The sequence below is a fragment of the Motacilla alba genome, chromosome 25 (assembly GCF_015832195.1).
Source record: "Motacilla alba alba isolate MOTALB_02 chromosome 25, Motacilla_alba_V1.0_pri, whole genome shotgun sequence".
Classification (NCBI taxonomy): domain Eukaryota; kingdom Metazoa; phylum Chordata; class Aves; order Passeriformes; family Motacillidae; genus Motacilla; species Motacilla alba.
In genome coordinates this window covers 1,209,622-1,229,101 of record NC_052040.1, presented here as the reverse complement: position 1 = coordinate 1,229,101, position 19,480 = coordinate 1,209,622, and the positions used below count along the sequence as shown (strand labels likewise).

Below are 19,480 nucleotides of genomic sequence, written 5' to 3'. Positions count from 1 at the left end.
TCTCCACACACACCGTTTTCTTCACCCTCCCTCATTCCTTTTTCTTTTTTTTTGCTTCGTTTTTTTTTCCCAAATCTGGCAGCTCGTTCGTGCTCCTGGAGGCAATTCTGGCGGGGAGTGAGGAGGGAGCAGGAGCAGGGCTTGAGCTGCTGAGGGACCCGGTGGCACCTGGGGGAGGTGACACCTTCAGCACGGCCAGCAGCCCTGGGAATGCTGTCCTGCAGCTGGGTGTGACACTGTCAGAACTCAGAATGTCCCACAGACATTCTCGGATGTCCCAGACCCAGGTCAGAAGCATCTGAGACCCCGGCAGGCAGCCAGAGACCCCTGTGGCTTTGAATCTGACCCATGGAACAGTTTACCAACTTTGCAGGAAGAACAAGAAGTCACACAAGTTTAGGTGTTGTAGTAGAAGCAGTCAGGAAGTGAAAGGAAGGATTTTTGAGTGCTGTACAGGGGGGTTTTAAGCCAAGGGGTCCAAGTTTTGTACATGGGGTCAGGAGTTCTAAGATGGAGGGATTTGGGTGTGCCCTGTCCTCTTTCTTTCTCCTTCCCAGCCTCCATGTCTTTGGTGATGTTGGCACTCACAGATTGGTTTAGAGTAGAAAGTCACCATTCAATATAGATAGTAGGCATTGGGGGAAAAATATAAACATGTAACACAGAATGTGTGATATAAAAGATGGCACCAGCCCCCTGGGAGGGCAGTGTGCCTTTGTCTGACCTGCTGAACGGGCCACAGCAGTTCAGGAGAAGAATCTTTTAGATAACCAACAATAAACTACCTTGAGACCAGACAACAGAGGACTGCTGAGTCTTTCTTTGAAGGCACGGGTTGGAGGAGGGACTTTTCCATCTTTTGGGGTCACCCCAACCCGGGGGTGAGACCCCACAGAGGGGGAAGGTCAGCGAGGGGCTTTAATGCAAGCACAGTGATTCCCTTTGCCGTGCAGGGAAGGCTGGTGGCTCCTGGCTGCTGGACAGGACGTGCTCAAGGTGAAAAAATTCCTCCCCGTGCCTACAGAGAGACGGGACGAGGGGGAATGCCTTCCCACTGCCAGCAGGCAGGGTCACACAGGATATTGGGAGGAAATTCTTCCCTGTGAGGGTGGTGAGGCCCTGGCACGGGTGCCCAGAGAAGCTGTGGCGTCCTTGGAAGTGTCCAAGGCCGGGTTGGATGGGGCTTGGAGCAGCCTGGGACTGGATGATCTTTAAGGTCCCTTTGAACCAAACCATCGTGGGATTCTCTGGTATAAAATATGAGCCCCAGAGGGAGCCAAATTTTCTCCCCCTTCCCAAATAACGCCTCTCAGGATGGTGTTAGCTTGGGGCAGGACTTGCTTTTCCTCACGGGTCCCTTTCTCTGGCCCAGCCTGGGCTAGCAGCAGCAGCCCCAGGAAAAGCCCCCGGGCTCTCTGCGAGCCTCAGCCCTGCTTGGTCCCCACCGGGATTGCTCTGGGGGATCCATCCTTGGAGCTGGGGCTGCCTGAGCCTCTGCAGGCACCCGAGGAGCCCAGGGCTGTGCTCGCCCAGCGAGCGCGTCTCCCCAGCTTGCAATGACATCTAGTGGAGCTGTCTCGGGAGGAGCTCAGCCAGCCAGGCTTCCTCCAGCACTCCCAGGGCTTCATCTTCCCCTCCGACCTCCTCTCCAGAGCGTGTGGGCAGCGGGCGAGAGGTGGCACCCTGTTTCTGAGTCCAAAAAACAAAAAAAAATCCCCTTTTCCACAGCAACACCGAGCCCCCTCCAGCCCATGCTGCAACTGTGCTCAGGGAATACTTGGGACTGTTATTATTAGGTGGATTTCTTTACCTCAGGCTTCCCCTCCATCCCCGAAGCACCCCAAAAAAAGTGTTTTCAGCTTGCCAAGTGCTGCTGGTGCGAAGCCAGTGGCTGCTTGGCTGCTGGGGGAGGTGGCTGGCAGCAGCAAACCACACTGAGCCACAGCCAGAGACATGCTGGATCCTCCTCTGAAGGCAAGGAAGGAGAAAAAATAAACAAATATGGTAACCAGAAGATGAAAACCCATGTGGCAGTGGGTAAAGTGCAGCAGCAATTTGCCCAGGATCCTGTCCCTGCAGATGGTGCAGCATCCAACAGGTTAATGGCAGCCTGGTCCTATTTTAAACACAGAAGAGTGCTGCAGCTTGATCCCACTTCTTTCCTGTAGAGATATAATCATAGTCTTTAGGAGACGTAATCATAGTATTTATTTAAGAATTAAGTGTGTCTGAAAGTGGCCTAAATTCCCCGTGCAAGAGCTGAGTTGGTGCCTCAGCACCTGACTGCACTGCTGGGGGGAGCTGCTCCCTGGTGGCCCTGGGCAGGGGCTCCTGGCTTTGGGAACAGGGGGCTGGAGGAGTGTCACCAGCCCCAAACACCCTGGTAAGCAAAGGGAGAGGCAGGTGAGGAGCACAGGGAAAGGATCACCCAGAGAAATTCTGCGTTTTCTGACACATCTTTATTTAGAGCAAACAGGCAGAGGCAGCACAGCAGGAGGCCAGCGTGGATGGGGATAGAATGAGCATGGTTTGAGGCATTTCTACGAGAGGAGGGACAGGAAAAAACACATAAAAAACCTCACAAACAAACACCACTTTCCAAAGCCTGAGCTGCCAATAAATCAGGTACCCCTGAGCTGCCTCAAGGTCCCACGGCAGAGACCGAGCAGCGAGGGAGATTCCTACTCCAATCCCCTAAAAAACATCCTCTGCAGAGCAGCTTTGGGACCTGCCTGAAGGAGGTGGGGTGGCAGGAGGCTGGAGCTGCCAGCAGCTCCTTCCCCATCCCATGGAAGGGGCTGGAAGAGGAGCTGCCGTGGAGAGAGAGTGCTCTGAATGCAAACACAGGCACTGTCCCACGCCTGAAAACTGCTTAAACATCAGAGCAAATCAAGAGGGGACAGAGGCACCACTACCCCTGCTGAGATGCTGCTGTGGGGGTGCTCCACAGCAGGAGACACCACCATCCCTGCTGAGATGCTGCTCTGGGGGTGCTCCACAGCAGGAGACACCACCATCCCTGCTGAGATGCTGCTCTGGGGGTGCTCCACAGCAGATGCCAGGCACCGCTGTAGCCCAGAGATGTGGCCTCTCTCTGCTCCAGCCCCTCAGAGCAGCCATGGGGCAGCAGTGACACTGAGCCTCTCTCCTGTGTTTCACAGCCTGGCTGAAGAGCAGTGAAATTCATCTTTTAAATCAAAACTCTTCTATTCTTCTATTCTTCACAAGCAGGTGTTGCCTCTCTGCTCTGGCCTCTCACTACCCCTCCATATAAAGACTGATTCTGACATTTCCCAAGCCTTAGTGTGAGGAAGAAATATATACATACACATAGATATAGATATAGATATAGATATATAGATAAATTAGATACCTTTATTATATCAGTAAAACCTGTGTAGTGTCCAGAAATACAGAGTGGGCAGCTGGCTGTTGGCAAGACAGGAATTAAACAGCCAAAATACCCAGATGAAATAGATTTTAAAAGCAACACGTGCTGCAGAAGCTTTGGCAGCTGCATCCTCCTGCAGGGAGGTTGGGCACTGGGTTAGTACCAAGCTCGGGGTGCCCAGGGCTGGGCCCTGTGCTCCCCAGGCAGGCCCTGCTGGCTGCAGATGCTCAAGCACACTGCATCCATGCAGGAAAGCTCCATGGCCAGCAGCAGCTCCCCTGCCCTGGGACCGCCAACCCTGAGGTGTCTTTGGCAGGTTTACATTGCCCCCCCTTCCCTCTATGCCACCCCTGACCCTGTTACTTCTTGAAGAACTTCTTGTTGAGGAGGAAGATGAGCAGGTTGACATTGACCTTGGCCTTGTCGAACATCTTCATGACTGCCACACCCTCGTACTGCAGCTGCAGCAGGTCCTGTGGCACAGGGGACTGTCACTGCCACCCTGCCCAGCCAGGGAAGCCCCCAGCCCGGGCACAGGGAGCTGGCTTTGCAGTGGCAGCTGCACAGCTCAAGGCAGGGCTCCAAGTCCCCCACAAGAGCTGCAGGTGTGGGGACAGCACCCAGCCCCCACAAACCCCGGCTGCCCCCGTCTCTGTGAGCCCCAGCAGCTGCAGGGCAGGCTCCCCACCTGGTAGTGCAGCTGGAAGTGCTCCATGTCGATCCCCATGAATTTGGCTTTCACCTGGAACCTGCCCGATTCCTCACAGGGGATGATGTCGAAAACCACGTTCCTGAGCCTAAGATAGAGGCACTCACTACCAAAAGGGGCTTCACAGCTTTGACACGGCCAGGGACCACAGCAGCCACACCCACAGCCCAAACCCCACTCAAATCCCAACTTTCCTGCCTTCTCCTACACAAAACAACTTGCCCCACGTGGCGGGACCACAGTGGCCCACATGCACCCTCCTCCTCGGTTATTTTCCTCTACCTGCCCAAGTTTTCACAGAGTCATGGAATATCCTGAGTCAAGAAGGGACCCACAAGGATCATTAAGTCCAGCTCCTGGCCCTGCACGGAATAACCCCAAGCAGGAGCTCCTCCTCTGGAGCAGGGTTACTCACTGGCTGGGTGGCAGGTCCTGGATCTCCAACAGCACCCCCTTCTCCCACAGCTGGGCTGCTGTGTAGTGCAGAGATGGCAGCTTCTTGCTCTTCCCACTGCCCCTGGAAGAGAAGGCAGCACATGCTGAGAGCTCATCTCTGGCCATCTGTGGCCCCGTGGATTCCCAACATCTCCAGGACTCACAACAACCAGGGAGCAATGAAAACAACTTTTTTTTTTTTTTTTTAAATTACTGATTTTTGGTAAGGAACCGCACTTGTTGCTGGCTGCCAAGTTGTCGAGGCAAGTCTTGATGTACTGGTTGTAATAATCAATTTGCTCCTCATAAAACAGAGTCTTGGCATCCAGGCCCTCCAGAGTCTGCCTCAGCTTCAGGAGCTCCCTGCGGCGCTGCTGCCGGTGACGCCGCTGGTTCCGGATGTCCTGGAGGAAAAACGGTGGTGCCAGAAAAAACCAACGTTTGTCACGAGCAGCTTCACCAGAGCAGATCTCTGGGAGTTTAGGGGCGATCCCCAGCTCAGCATCGCCCAGCACACCTTGGCCAGCTCATCGACCAGCTCCTGGTAGTGGCTGGCAGAGCGCACCAGCCCCAGGCTCTCCAAGCGCCGCAGGTTGCGGGTGACCTTGCGCTTCTTGTCCTCCAGGGAGAGCTGCCCGTTGGCAGCCAGCGAGGGGTGGCGCTTGAGCTGGGCAGAGGGCTGGGCATCCCGCAGAGCTCGCTGGCACACCAGGCGCTCGTGGGCAGCTTCCTAAGGGGAAGAGAAGGGGTCAGCCTGGAATGGGATACGGAGATGTGGAACAACCGAACCCTGTGGGATTCCCGACCTCTGAACCCGAGAGGAGCAGAGAAAAGAATGATCAAAACGATTCTTATCTCATTTGCTGTGCCAAAGCAGGGTGCAATATGGAGACTGTTTGCCCAAAGTGATGGTGTTTTGTTTTCTTGACCCATCTCTGCAAACTGCGTCCTGACGCTCGGTCAGCAGACAGTCACGAGATTTTGTGCAGCTGAGTGCTGGTGCAGTTTCAGTTTAGATGTAGTGTAGAATAATAGAGTATAATAAAGGAATTCATTAGCCTTCTGATATCATGGAGTCAGATGCATCATTTCTCCCTGCCCCAGGGGGTTGCCTTGAATTTACTAGAGAACTCCTTCACCCATGCTTTGATCCTGGCCCAGAACAGGTGATATTTCTGAAAACCAGAGTCCAGGCCCTGCTGGGTAACAAGAGCAGTGGCCAAACCTCCGAGAGGAGCAGGGCAGCTTTTTACTGAGAATTTTTTCACCCTTTGCCCACAAAGTTTTTCAGTTCATCCCCAGCAGCAGCCTCACACATCCCACCTCACGCTCCGAGGCTGGTGTCCGCAGGATTTCTGGGAGGGAATCTCCTGGCTGGCACTGGATCAAATCCACCAGCATCTGCTTGGTGCTAGAGACCAGAGGGAAATGTCAGGCATCCACTCCAGACCATCACCCTCCACACAATATTCAGTTTCCTCCCAAGGGTTTCTTGCCCTCCTTGAGCATCCCAGCCCCAAGTACCCTTCCAACCCCCCCAGTACTCTCCTGATGCCCACGGAGCCCATCCTCACCTCAGCAGCAGGCTCCTCGTGTCACTCTCCTCGCTGCTGGCCACCGGCACCAGCTTGTTGGTGAGGGTGAGGGAGATCTCTGTTCTGCTGAGCTGGGAGAGCACCTGCTCGGCACCACTGTCTGCCAGGCTGGCAACGCTGTCCCCTGTGAGGGCACAGAGAGCCCTGCTGGCTGTGGTGGGCTCTAGAGGGCTGGCTTCCCATGCCCAAAGCAATCCAGCTCAAGCTTCGTGCAAGGAAAGCGTGCCCACGTCCACCCTCCTCCCAGCAGGTCCCAGAATCCGACCTACCAACCAGGGACTGGACTGTAGGAAGCTCATCCAGATCCTCCAGGAGCTCGTGCAGGGGGTCACCGTGGTGTGCTGTGATGGAGTCCTGGTGCTCCAGCAGGAGCTGGGACAGTGCAAGGGATGAGTCAGTGGCAAAGGGGGATGCACATGGAGAGCGAGGGAGGCTTCACACCCGAGAGGGGATGGAGGAGATAGGAGGTTTGCAAAATGACAAACCTGCAGAATCTAGGTTATTTCCTTGCTTAAAAGAGGGGAAAAAAAAGGTCAGGAAAAGGGAAGCTGTGCCAGGGGTGGGATACAGAAGAATGGGAGGAAACTCAGCAGAAAGCCCAGGGGGTGGGAGCGGAGGAAACAGAGCTTGCCATGAGCTTTGTGCCCTGACCTTGTGTGTGTTGATGAGCTCCCCCACGGTGATGTAGATGACCGGCTTGGCCACTGCCACCATCTCTGAGTACTCATCCATGCCAAACCTCTCCTCAGGCTCGGGGACGCAGCAGGCAGCGGAGATGAACCTCCTGCAGGGAGGAACCCCTTTGGTCAGCCCCAAACCCCTGCCACGGGCTCCTCGCCTCCCTCGCACCCCCATCACCATCCCGGGGCCCACCTGAACTTGTGGTGGGTGTGCTCCAGGTACCGGTTGAGCCCGCAGAGGTGGGCAGTGTCCCCCTGGAAGGCCTTGCGGGCGGCGGCGTGCTGCAGCACCTTGGCGACGGAGGCCAGGCTGCGGCGCTGCTCGGGGCGCAGGGCCGCCCCAGCTGACACGTCCACGATGTCAAAGCCATCAGGGGCCACCACCGCCGGGTTCATGAAGCGGTAGTAGAGCAGGTTGCCCACGACCTAGGACACGAGACAGGCTGGGGAGCATTTGGGTTAGGGCCCAAGGAGGCGTCACCTCAGCAGGGAAGGATGTTTCACCCTTGCTCTGCGTGGTAGCACCCTCCTGGAAGAGATGGCAGGGCAGGGGAAAAGATCACTCTTGGCATTTCCTCAGCGGCTCAAGGAAAAGGTTGACTTGGAGGGGTTTTTAAATCAAGAGGACCTGACCTTTTGTGGCCCTTCGTGTACAGACACAGCTGAACCCACCAAAGCATGCAGGCGCCCCAGCCCCACGGTACCTTATCAACCTCCTCTGCTGGGGCCTTGGGGAATTTCTCAACCAAGGACATCCTCAGGATTTTGGCCATGTAACGCATCCCGTAGCTGAGGACAGGTAGGGAGAGGACCATCAGCATGTGGGTCCACCCCGATGACCCAGTCCTACTAGCCATCATCCAAGAAGCAGCGAGTCCCCAGCCCTGGGGCGATGGAGAAGCCCACGGGTAGGATTGGCAGCTACAGCACCCCTCAGCTCCCTCTGCTACCCACCCAGGCATCTCTGGAGGAGGCCTGCATCCTCTGAGATGACCACAAAGCTGGCATGACCATCTCACTGTCAGCAGTAAACTGCCCAGAAACAGAGCAGAAGAACAAGCCAGCCCATGAGGTGCTGCTGAGATTTGGGGTTCCCCTTGCTGACAGTGCAGTAATTCAGTCCTGCAGCAGCAAAGGGGGCCAGGAAGCCCCCCATAATCCAACCTCCTTTCTAAGGCCTTGCCGGAGACACCTTAAAGCCAAGAGCACTCCTGGGATGTGCACAGAAACCATGGGGATACTCACGGGATCTTGTCCACAGAAGAGGTGATGGCAGAGACAAACTTGTCTGTTACTGCCAGGAGATTGCGGACAGCAATGTCCAGCCTCCTCTGGACCTCGGGGTGGCTGAGAGCCTGCTCAGGGCTGACCTCGTAGGGGAGCTGGCTGTGGAGGGAGCACAGGACCCCATCACCATCTCAATGCCCATCACCCTGCGGCCGAGCCAAGCCTTTTTACCCGGGCTCTGACCTTCTGTGCCCACTCTGCGACTCAGTCTGGTTGATCCACGCCTTGTAGATGTCCACGGGGTCCGTGTGGATGCTGAGGGTCTTGTCCTGCAGCACCTCCTGCACGGGGCCAGCCAGGATGTGCCGCAGGGCGTTCTGCCCACGCACGTTGCGGTAGAAGCTGACCACCAGCCGGATCACCGTGGCGTTGCCCGTCAGGATGTCATGAACGTGGTCCACCTTGGACCTGGGGACAGAGATGGGAGAGACGGGATGAGGGGATGTGTCGTAACACGACACGAAAAGACGACACGGACACTGCTGCTCTCCAGGTGAACAAAAAAGAGGGCCCTTTATTTTCTGACTCCAACATTTATAGTTTTCCAAAAGTGACAGTGGATTGGAGGGTGACAGTGCCACCTCTCCAATGACACTGGACAGACCAAGAGTCCATCAAGTCTCTCCTCCTCCATGAAAGAATGCAAAACATAAGTTGTTTACAGAACTGTGTGTGAGAAAGTTTGTTACAAGAATGCAAACATCAGAAGGCTTAGCAAGGTCTTAGAAAATCAGGGTGACAGGGACGGACTGGCGTTTGTGTGTTCTCCAAGCAGGAGGCAGCAGAGACAACGGCACCCAAGCTGATGCAGTTCAGCCTCTCCCTGGGGCTGTTCCCACAGCAGGACACGCACCTGATCTCCTCCTGCAGTGCCACCTTGAAGAGCTGCAGCAGCAGGTAAGCCTCCCGGCGGTTGGAGGCGTAGTTGTAAAGCGTAAAGATCACCGACTCCATGAATTTGGTGGACTTGTTCTGGGGCATCTGGAAGATCAGCCTGGCCAAGTACACTGGCTGTGTCTGCAGGGAGGAGGGACACCCAAGCTAGCCAAGGTGTCGTGGGGCAGCCAGGTCCCTGCACTGCCCCCCCAGCCGTGGGGGACACAGCAGAGCCCCCCAGCCCCACCTGCAGCAGGTAGAAGAGGTGCTGATAGGCCTCCAGCTTCTGCCTCTTCTCCTTGCTGAGCGTCTTGAGCCCCTTCTGCTTGTCCATGGACATCATCTCTGACAGCTGCTCCTTGTTCTTCTTGGTCAGCTTCTTGCAGTGGGACACCACCTCCTGTGGTGGGAGAGGAGCACTGGGGTCTGCCTACGGCTCTGGCATTCTGACCAGTTTCTGGGAGAGCCAGAGGCACCCCAGTGCTCCCCAACCCCTCCAACTCCATAAAAAGTGAAGCAGAGGCAAGTCCAAGCTGCGATGCCACGGAAGGCAGGACCTCAGGAGGCAGCCAAGCCCTCCCCCTCTCCCTCTCTACCTGCAGCGTGATCCTGTTCTTGACCAGCAGCCCGATCTTGATGTCCATGAGGTCCAGGTCGCTCTCCAGCTGCCGGCTGGCACGGATCCTCTTCACCACCTCCTCCTGCAGCCGCAGCACCTCCGACTCCTCCCAGAAGTCGTGCTGGCTCTGCTCCAGCAGGTGGATGAAGCGCCGGACGATGCCCAGGGGTGGACTCTTGGTGTGGACTGCAGCAATGAGCAGCAAGGCCACGGATAATTTCCCCCACCGCAGACCCTCAGCATTCACTCAGACACCCCCCATCCTCCTCCCCAAAAAGCATCTTCTTGCAGCACAGGACATGGGACAGCACAGAGCCACACCGTGCAACAGCCTCCAGGAAGCTTTTGGGGGCAGAGGGGCAGCCCCAGGACTGATGAGCAAGGACCACCAAGGCTCTGTCACCCCTGTCCTTGCCAAGGGGCCACCAGCAGCCTGCTCATAACTGCTTCCCCAGCAAGGGAAGAGGCAGAGGCCCCTTCCCAATTAGCCATCACACTCCAGAGCAGCAAAGAGCAGGCACTCACTTACCCAGCATCCTGTAATCCCCGCGGGCCTTGTTGGCTCGCACGAAAGCCTGGATTTTAATTACAGCTTTAATCTGCCAAGACAAACGAGGGGGTGGGAGATGCTTTTCCATGGTGTCCCTAACACACACGGGGAGTGAAGGAGAGCTGGACAAGAGCATCGCTGCCTGCTCCCACTGCCAGGAATGTATTAAGGCCTGGGATGAGGGTCTCTACAATACAGGAGAGATTTTAGGATTCTACCCTTCTCGGTGGTCATTCCCCTCCACTCACTGTATATCAGAAGCTGCAGCCCACAGCTGACACCTCCCCTTTTCCCCAAAAATATCTCCTTCCCCTCTTAATGGGCATCTTGAAGTCATTGCTGTTTTTTGATGGAACTGGAGTGGTTTTGCTCTCCTCACACTTTACAAAACCTCAGAGTTTGGCTTCCACACCCACCAGGTACCTCTTCCTCACCCACCAGGATGAATCAGTTCTTCCAGCTGCACTGAGAGCACTCAGGGACAGGGATCCAACTGTGTGCTCGGGATCATCCCCCTACACCCCCCTAACACGGTCCCAGGAGCTGTCTGACTCCCATCCCATCCCTTACATTCTGCCTGAAGTAGCGCAGCCTCTCCTGGTACTTCCTCCGTGCCAGCCACATCCTCACAGCTGCCTGGATCTGGGAGAGACGTTCAAACATTTGGATTCTGGAAGGACTCGCTCGGCAAAAGGGAATGGGTGGAGGGGAAAAAAACCACGAGGACTTTCAGGGGAGGTTTAAGTTGGATATTTAAGGAAAATTTCTTCATAGAAGGGGTGATCAGGCACTGGCACAGGCTGCCCAGCAAAGCGGTGGGTTCACCACAACAGGAGGGATTTAACACCCATAGGGATGTGGCACTTGGGGACACGGTTAGTGGTGGCCTTGGCAGTGCTGAGGGAACAGATGGACTCAGTGATCTTCAAGGGCTTTTCCAGCCTCAGTGAGCCCACGGTAACAGTTCTATTCTATGATTTTTTCACCCCTGTCCACTCACACACTGCCCTGGCCCCGCTGCCACAATCCCCCCGGCTCCTCTGCACTGGGCAGGGGTAGATGCCACCCTCGCAAGCTGAACAAGCAGGTGACAATGCCCAACACGGGAACGAAGGCTGAAGAAAGAATCTTCCAAACCTTGATTGCAGCGTCTGTGTTGGATTTCAGGTAGTGCAGCCTGTCCAGGTAAGCTCTGCGCTGCCTGTACCCTCTCCAACAAGCCTGGGCACAAGAAGACACCAGGTAGAGAGAGCTGAGTGAGGTCACAGTGACTCCATTGGTTTTTCAGGGAGCACACGAGGAAAGAGACTAACACAGCATGGGGAAAGAGGATACCAGCACCAAAAGCAGCCACTGTGAGAGAAACAAGCCCCTCACTGCTCTCTGCAGCACCTCAGGGGTCCTGGCAGTAAAACTACAGAGCAGCAAGCGCTGGCCCTCCCCGGGCCTGCCAGAGGTGCTGCGAGCAGCTGCCCTTGGTCCGTGTGGCTGTGTTCAGAGGAGGGACAGGTCCCGGCTGTGTCACCTGGATCCTGATGGCAGCCGGCCTCTGCTCCCGCAGGACGCGCCGCCGTGCCGCCAGCTGCCGGCGGACGAGGAAGCCGCGGAGCCGCGCCTGCAGCCTCACCACCAAGGCCTCCTTGGATGCCCACAGGCACTCCCGCTCGTGGGCCAGAGTCACTCGGGTGATGACCGACTGCAAGGACACGGGGTGGCCACGGCTCAGCCCCAGCGGAGCCAGCGGTGCCCACCCAGCCCACCCTGCCCGTACCTGCATCTCCTCCCGGCTCAGGTGCGTGCTGTTGAAGCTGCCGTCGCGTGGGTGCTGCCAGCTGCCCTCCAAGGTCTGCAGGTTCAGGTAGTACTCGGCGCCATCCAGCAGCCTGTGCCGGATCCAGGATGGCTTCGTGCTCCCTGCGTGCACGGGACGGATGGGAGCTGCTGCAGAGTGCTGCTGCCCCTGAACGCTCCGGCCAGGGGCGCACCCCGGGCTCTCAGGGTGGAGGAGGTTTTGCAGCCCCCAGGGTTTTACCTTCTGGTCTCTTTTTAGCCATCAGAGCTGCCAGCTGCTCCTGGTAGGCATCAGCACAGGCGTTCACCACGCCACGCAGGGCCACGTCAGGGTTGCACAGCACCCTCAGAGTCTGCGATGCCTTCCCCTCCTTGATGGCCTGGTTGATGGCAGCTACGCCCAGAGCCACTGTGGGAGCAGAGGGGCTCACATCAGCCCCTTCCTGTCCCCTGGCCTCCAGCAGCACCCACACGGGGAGAGCACTCACTCCTCCTGGCTGCCACTGTGTCCTGGTTGGCCTGGCAGACCCCTTCCTGGATTTCTTCCCACCAAAGAGCAGCTCCATTGTCCCCCGTGGCCTGTGGGAAGGGGAAGATGGGCTCTAGTGAGCTGGGCAGCCCCCTGTGAGCACCTCCTGCACTGCAGATGCTGCATTGCTAGGATGGGGTGGGTTACTTCACAATCTTGTGACCGAGGCAGGGTACCCTGCATCCAGGGGGGACACCATGCTGCCATGGAGGCTCTGCACAGCTGATGCCCCCCGCCCCACCTGGACCTTCTGCCTCCGTGCCCGGGACAGGACAGCGTGGTAGCGCGGGGCGGTGGGAAGGGCGAGGTCGGGCAGGGCTGGCTCCAGCAGCAGCAGCGCCGCCAGCGTCCTCTCGGGGTCCTCCTGCAGCAGCGCCTCGTTGAGCAGCCGGAGAGCACGGGCTCCTGCGGGGAGGGAAGGCAGGACACGCCTTTCAACCCCTCCAATCTCCGGGCACCAACCCAGGGTGGTCTTATCCGGGCTGGAATCCCAGTGCAACCTCCCCTCCCAGGATATCTGCGACCCCCTGCGTGCCCCAGCTCGCGTGGGCAGGACTCACGGTCGTTCTCATCCTGCACTGATGAGTTGGTGTTGTTGATGCTGTCCTGAATGTCATTCCAGCTCAGGAACTCGGCTCCTGCTTTCCTCGATTGGCCTTTCAGCTGCAACAAGTCATCGAAGTACCTGCAGGAGAGACACAAGGCAACGACCTGAAGCATTCCAAGCAGGGCTCGGTGCATTCCACGGAGGGTTTGGTGCGCTTTGAGCAGGAAGGCACCTGCCAGAGCCAGCTGCCCAGCTCTTCAGAGGGGAGAGGCAAGGCATAGGACAGGGAGGCCGCTGGAACAAGCCCACAAAAAGCCCAGGCCCCCCGACCAGCCCTTTCCACAAGATTTCTTCACCCCAGCCCCTAACACAGAGCCCAGCTCACCGCTGTGCATTCGCGTCCTCAGCTCCTGAGAGGCCCAGGGCAGGGCTGACCAGGCTGCTCCAGAGCCTGCTGGGGTTCCTGGCATCCAGGGCTTGGTTAACCAGTGCCACAGCTGAGAGCATCTCCACAGCCACAAACAACTCCTCCTGTGCCAGCTCGCCCTGCACAGAGCATGCAGAGACTCTGAACCCCCATAACCTCCCTCCTCCAGGCCCAGCTTCCCCAGGGAAGCAGCAGCAAAGGAAGCACCCCAGACCTAGCAGAGGGACCAACCACTGTCAAGGGCACCCATGGCCCATCCCTGGGGTCTCTCACCCGTGGGTGCTGGCTCTGCAGCAGGGCCAGCTGGTGCTGGTACAGGGGGGCAGCAGGGGCGTGCACATCAGGCAGTTGGGCTGCAGGGTCCATCAGAGCTTCCAAGGTTTTGGCCGGCATCCCTTGGCGGATGGCAGCGTTGATCCGGCTGACAGCCTGCAGCACTGAGGGACAGACAGGGGGCTGCAGGAGGTGGCCATGCCCTGTCTCAGGGCCAGGCTGCCAGCCAGCTCCAGGGATGCACTGGGCAGCAGAACCTGCAATAAGAGTTCACCCAGGGCACTCACTGGCTCGCTCCTTCTCGTCCCTCCGGTTCGCTGTGAGGATCCCTGCCTGCACCTCCTCCTGCTCCAGCAGCTCCAGGTAGCCCAGCTCCTGCAACAGGCAGAGAGGGGTGGCAGGTGTCACAGCTCACCGTGCTTGTGCTGACAGAGCAGCCGTGCTCAGACCCCTGGCAGAAAGCTGCCAACTCGCCAGCCCACAGCACCTCCCTCTTCCTGGGGACCGTGGGCTGCCCCCCAGCACCAGCACCCTGCAGCCCAGGCTCCTGCCAGCCCCTACCAGTGCCTTCTCCTCCCGCTCTGTGCTGAGCTGCTCCAAGTAGAGCTCGAGGTTGTCACGCTGGACGCAGCGCAGGGCCAGGCTGGGGTCCTGCAGGGCACAGTGCAGTGCCAGCACATCCTGTCTCTCCAGGGCATTGTCCACCTCCTCCAGAGCCCCACGCACTACAAGAGGCCAGTTCAGCCCAGAGGTGAGCAGGTAAATCACGCCACAGCTCCAGGGAGCAAAGGCAGATATGGGTAAAGCCTGGATACCCATCACTTTAATTTCTCCTTGGAAATGCACACCCAGCCCTTCTTCCCACTAGATCTGAGGCTGGCCTCAGCAGACTTCTTTCTGCTATGCCCACCACTCTCCCCATGCCCAGGGCTACCACGGTCCCACCATAAGCCCTGGAGAACACCCAGAGGGAAGGCCCAGCTTTGCTCACCATTCGCTTTGTTGATGTTCCCTTGGATTTCAGCCTGGGTCAGACACCAGTCGTAGACGTCCTCTCCTTCGGGGATCACCTGTGGGTGCTGGACACGGACTCCCCAGCCTGAGCTTTCTGCCCAAGCACACCCCACCGTGCACAGTGGGGTCCCCTGCAGATGCCTGGGCTCACTTCCCAACCCCAAGCCCCGGGTGAACTAGCCCCCAAAGAGGAATCATCTCCCCCATCTTCTGCTCAGCACAAGGACTCTCTCAGGCCGTGTTTCAGCCAGCAAGCCCCGTATGGTCTCTGGCCAAAGGACCCCTCCACCTCCCTCCCCATCAGCAAAGGGTCTGCTCCTCTCCCAGCCAGCCCAGAGCACCCTGTGCCCTCCTCACCCTGTTTCTAGCATTGCTGCTCTTCTCCAGCTTGGCCTGGTGCAGCACCTCCTGGTAGGCACCTGCCAGCTCCTGGCGCAGTCCCAGCAGCATGGCGTGGGGGTTCTGCAGGGTCTCCATGGTCTGGGCCACCACGCCCCGATCCACCGCCTCGTTGATGGCCAGCACCGCGGCGTGGACTGCGGGTGAGGCAGGGAGGGGGTGAGGGAGCTGGGACACGGAGGGGCAGCACGGACCATCTGCTTTATCCCTGCATGCAGTGGGACAAGACGTTCCACGGGGGACGGTGGGAACCTGCCCTGTTCAGGAGGCCAGCTGCAGTCTCCAGCACCCGGGAACTCTCACAGCAAGCCCAGGGAATGCAGAACCCCAGCTGCTGCTGCCTAGCAATGGCTGTGCCAGCACCTGCAGCCCTGTGCCGGGCTGAAAGAGAACAACCAGGTGCCTCCCACTGCATCCCAGACCACCATCACCTCCCAGTTCACTGGCCCCAAATTTGGCATTCGGTTGTCACTGTCACATTTTCTGGAAAAATCCCTTTGCCCAGGATTCTTCTCCTGGGAAGCTGAGAAGCCTCAGAGAAAAAGGAAAACAATATTGTCTTGTTTGCTTCTCCTGTGGTTTGCTGCTTTGGAATGTGTTTGGAGATTGTTTCTTTGGTTTCATGTGAATTGTTTTGACTTAAAGACCAACCACAGTCCGGCTGTGTCAGGACTCTGGAAGGAGTCACGAGTTTTCATTATTATCTTTCTAGCCTTCTATAAGTATCCTTTAATATGATTTAGTATGGCATTCTTTAATATAATACAGTATCATAAAATAATAAATTAGCCTTCTAAGAACATGGAGTCAGACTCATCATTCCTTCCTTCGTCTGGGAACCCCACAAATACAAGATTCAGTAGCTGAGCCCAGATCCTGCAACGGGCTGACACCCAGCCCTGCTCCCCACCAGGCACCCATCACCTGCTGCTTCATCCACTGAGAGCTCGTTGGCCAAAATGCCTCCAATCTTGCTGAAGGCAGGCAGCTGCAGCCCATACTTGTCCAGCTCCCGCTTCATGTTGTCGATCTCCTCCTCTGGAGCAGAGCAGAGGCAGCACTGCTCAGCACCAGCCCCGTAGCCCAGTGCTGGAGCAGGGGCGGCCAGCAGAGCCCCCACTCCCCTGCCAGACCAAGAGGGGTGCAGAAAACCCCCGCACCGGGGTGAGCATCCCTGAGGCAGCTTTGGCAAAACACATCCAAGACTTTCACTCCACGCATCCCTCCTGCCACGGGACCCCAGAGCATTGGTGGCAAAGCCCCCTTGGCCAGTCCCAGCCCAGGTCTCCCTGCACATACCTGTGAAGTTCACTTTCCCATACAAGTCCTGGATCGGAGGAGCCAGCCCCAGCTTGAAGAGGTAGAAGCTGAAATACAAACCCACACGGTGACATCACCTGCTTGTCCCTCCTGACACTTCTGTGTCACCTGAGGCTGACGGGTGACACCACCAAAGGGCGCATGAGCATGAACACATTCCATGAGAGCCAGCCCGGGGCACCCACCTGAGTGCATGGATGCAGTAGACCACCCGGGGCATGTTCTTCTTGTCATAGATGTCAGTGGTCTCTGGGTGGAAGATCTGCCAGCAGGACAGAGACACGTCAGGGGCAATGGCATTGAGACAGGCTCCAGGGTTGGCTGGTGTCAAAGAGTGGGGGGCAAAGACAAAGCCCCCCTGCCACACCAGCACGCCCCCAGTAGTGCCACAAGGCAAAGGCCAGCGTGGCCCTTGGCTGGGGAAGGCAGAGGGAAGGTGTTACCGAGGGAAGCCCCACGTGGCTCATGGCATCACGCCAGTAGTTGATGTTATCCGTGTGCCGAAAGTGAAGCCCGGCTGTCTGGAAGAGAGGAGCTGAGGTCAGGCTGAACCCCACTTTCCCCCATCCCTAGGGTCTCCCTTGCCCCCAGACCAACCCAGCCAAGGCAGGAGGTCAAAGACAGAGGCAATGCCTGTGATCCCCAGCTCAGGGACCCCATTGCAGCCACCAGCTACAGAACAGTCCCTCAGCAACTGCTGTCAGCGAGTCCCTCCTCACTCTGCCCTCAGCAGCAAGGGAAAGGTTTGGGGCTACCCCCTAAGGGGTACTACACCTTCCCTCGGGTGCCACAGCCTTACCTTGTACCGTGTCTGTTCAGGGTCGTAGATCTTCTTCAGTGGGACAATGGCAGGGGCAAAGCAGTGGCCCAGCTTGGCCAGGAGGACCCCGTTGCGCAGGGTCTCCTCCAGCTCCGTGGGCGGGGGCAGCCCCTCACCCAGACAGGCCTCCATCCAGCTGGCAGGGCAGGGACAGGGCACGTCACAGACCCCCAGAGAAAAGCACACATATCCCCGACATGTCCCAAAAGGACTTATATCCCCAACTCCCTTCCAATAAATCCTCCCTGGCAGAGGAGCTCAGCCCTCAGGCTTTTGCTGCTGGGTGGTTTTCAGTTTGGGTGGAGGGCTGATTGTCCCCCCACAAAAAACACAACTCCCCCAGCCATCTTTGAGGAGCCATAAAGCCACAGGATCCAAGCAGCATTCTGCAGCACTATAGCCGCTCCCCAGCCATTCCCCCTGTCCCTCCCCTTAACACCCCTTTTCCCCCCCAAATGTGAGCTCGGGGATCTCCCCAAGTGCAGCCCCACCGCTTGGCTTCCTCCAGGTGACACAGGTACTGGTAGGCAACGTTCTGCCTCCTCTGCTCGTCCATCTCATCGGCAGTCGGGCGCTCACCTGGGCAGAAGGGAGGTCTCCCATCAGAGCCCCCTGCTCGGGGAGGCTTTTTTGAAGCCCCCATGGCCACTGAAACTAAGATTTGGGAAAGGCAGCCAGGCTTTGGGTGCAGTAGCCTCCCACAGCCGTCGTGGGAGTGGCACCAACGTCACAGTTCGTGCCAGCAGCCCGGCCCTTCTGGCTGTGGGAGGAAAGTTTCCGATTTCCCTTTTTCCCAAATAACGGCCATCAGAGCTGGCTCTGCAGTGGGGGAGGGCACAGATCAAGCATCGGGGAGGAGGTGGGGAACACAGCTACAGGTTTGGGGTCTTTTTACACCGCTGCTCCTGCTGGAGGCACCCACGACTTCTGGGGGGTCACCCGGCTGCCTCCCAACAACCCATTCCTCAAAATAGGCCCCCCCCAGTTTGTCCCCAAGGGCCTGGCGCCTTGCCACCGCCGTCCCTCTATCCACATGCAGACCTACCTGCTCCCCCTCAACCCCCTGCACCCCTAAATCCGACTGCTCCCCCCATCCCTCTGCACATTCAGAGTCCCCGTCCCCGTGTGCTCCCCACACCTGTGCCCACATCCCCCTGCCCCCCAAACCTTACCTGTCCCCACATCCCCCCGCCCCCCCAGCCTTACCTGTCCCCTCACATCCCCCTGCCCCCTAAACCTTATCTGTCCCCACATCCCCCTGCCCCCCGAACCTTACCTGTCCCCACATCCCCCTGCCCCCCGAACCTTACCTGTCCCCTCACATCCCCCTGCACCCCAGACCCGTCTGTTCCCCCATCCCCCGCACTTACCTGCCCTCCCCCAGCTCGCCGCACCCCAGCCTTGTCCCCCTCCCGTCCCCCTGCACCCCGGCCATTCCCGCTCCCTTCACCCTTCTGCCCCCCAGACGTGCCCGCAGCCCCCCGGTGCCGGTCACTCACAGCGCCCCGGCCCCGCTCCCTCCATGGCCGCGGTGGCTCCGCCGGCTCCGCCCGAGGTTTGAATCTCCCGCCGCCCCACGTGGCTCCGCGCGGGGGCTGCCGGGCGGGACACCGGGAGAACGGGACCCCGGGACACCGGGACAGCGGGGAGAGGCGGCACTGGGACCCCGGGACAGCGGGACACCGGGGGGGAGAGCCGGGGACACACACTGGGGAGCTCAGGGAGCACCGGGACACCGGGGAGCGGCGGCACTGGGACCCCGGGACAGCGGAACACAGCGAGGGGAGAGCGTGGGACGCACACTGGGGAGCTCAGGGAGCACGGGGGCACCGGGACACAGCGGGGGGAGAGCGTGGGACGCACACGAGGGAGCTCAGGGAGCACCGGGACACCGGGGAAAGGCGGCACTGGGACTCCGGGATACCGGGACACCAGCGGCACCAGGACAGCGGGACACAGCAGGGGGAGAGCATGGGACACACACTGGGGAGCTCAGGGAGCACCGGGACAGTGGGACACAGCGTGGGGAGAGCGTGGGACACACACTGGGGAGCTCAGGGAGCACCGGGACAGTGGGACACAGCGTGGGGAGAGCGTGGGACACACACTGGGGAGCTCAGGGAGCACCGGGCACCGGGACACAGCGGGGGGACAGCGTGGGACACACACTGGGGAGCTCAGGGAGCACCAGGGGTGCGGGAGGTGACACACACCGAGA

General features: G+C 58.5%; 1 protein-coding gene across 3 annotated transcripts; it reads right to left on the bottom strand.

Moving 5' to 3' along the window:
• Positions 1 to 2,458: 2,458 nt before the first annotated feature.
• On the bottom strand, positions 2,459 to 19,082 carry IQGAP3 (IQ motif containing GTPase activating protein 3). Of its 3 annotated transcripts, XM_038162179.1 has the most exons (38): positions 18,762 to 19,082; positions 17,754 to 17,841; positions 17,242 to 17,398; positions 16,886 to 16,963; positions 16,628 to 16,704; positions 16,422 to 16,489; positions 16,047 to 16,160; positions 15,081 to 15,259; positions 14,701 to 14,788; positions 14,271 to 14,434; positions 13,997 to 14,084; positions 13,710 to 13,873; positions 13,395 to 13,555; positions 13,023 to 13,147; positions 12,704 to 12,867; positions 12,422 to 12,512; positions 12,175 to 12,342; positions 11,914 to 12,056; positions 11,668 to 11,838; positions 11,280 to 11,363; positions 10,713 to 10,784; positions 10,122 to 10,191; positions 9,570 to 9,778; positions 9,221 to 9,373; positions 8,951 to 9,114; positions 8,281 to 8,505; positions 8,056 to 8,196; positions 7,515 to 7,599; positions 7,004 to 7,236; positions 6,782 to 6,914; positions 6,400 to 6,502; positions 6,110 to 6,254; positions 5,859 to 5,946; positions 5,053 to 5,265; positions 4,773 to 4,939; positions 4,516 to 4,617; positions 4,080 to 4,188; positions 2,459 to 3,864 (listed from the first exon to the last, which is right to left on the bottom strand). In XM_038162179.1, exons 1-38 carry the CDS (start codon positions 18,784 to 18,786, stop codon positions 3,751 to 3,753), a joined length of 4,923 nt encoding a protein of 1,640 aa, XP_038018107.1. In that variant the 5' UTR covers positions 18,787 to 19,082; the 3' UTR covers positions 2,459 to 3,750. The 3 variants fall into 3 exon arrangements, with proteins under 3 accessions (XP_038018107.1, XP_038018106.1, XP_038018108.1); XM_038162178.1 differs by lacking the exon at positions 18,762 to 19,082 and having other exon boundaries at positions 17,754 to 17,935; XM_038162180.1 differs by lacking the exons at positions 17,754 to 17,841; positions 18,762 to 19,082 and having other exon boundaries at positions 16,886 to 16,959; positions 17,242 to 17,305.
• Between the last annotated feature and the right edge of the window lie 398 nt (positions 19,083 to 19,480).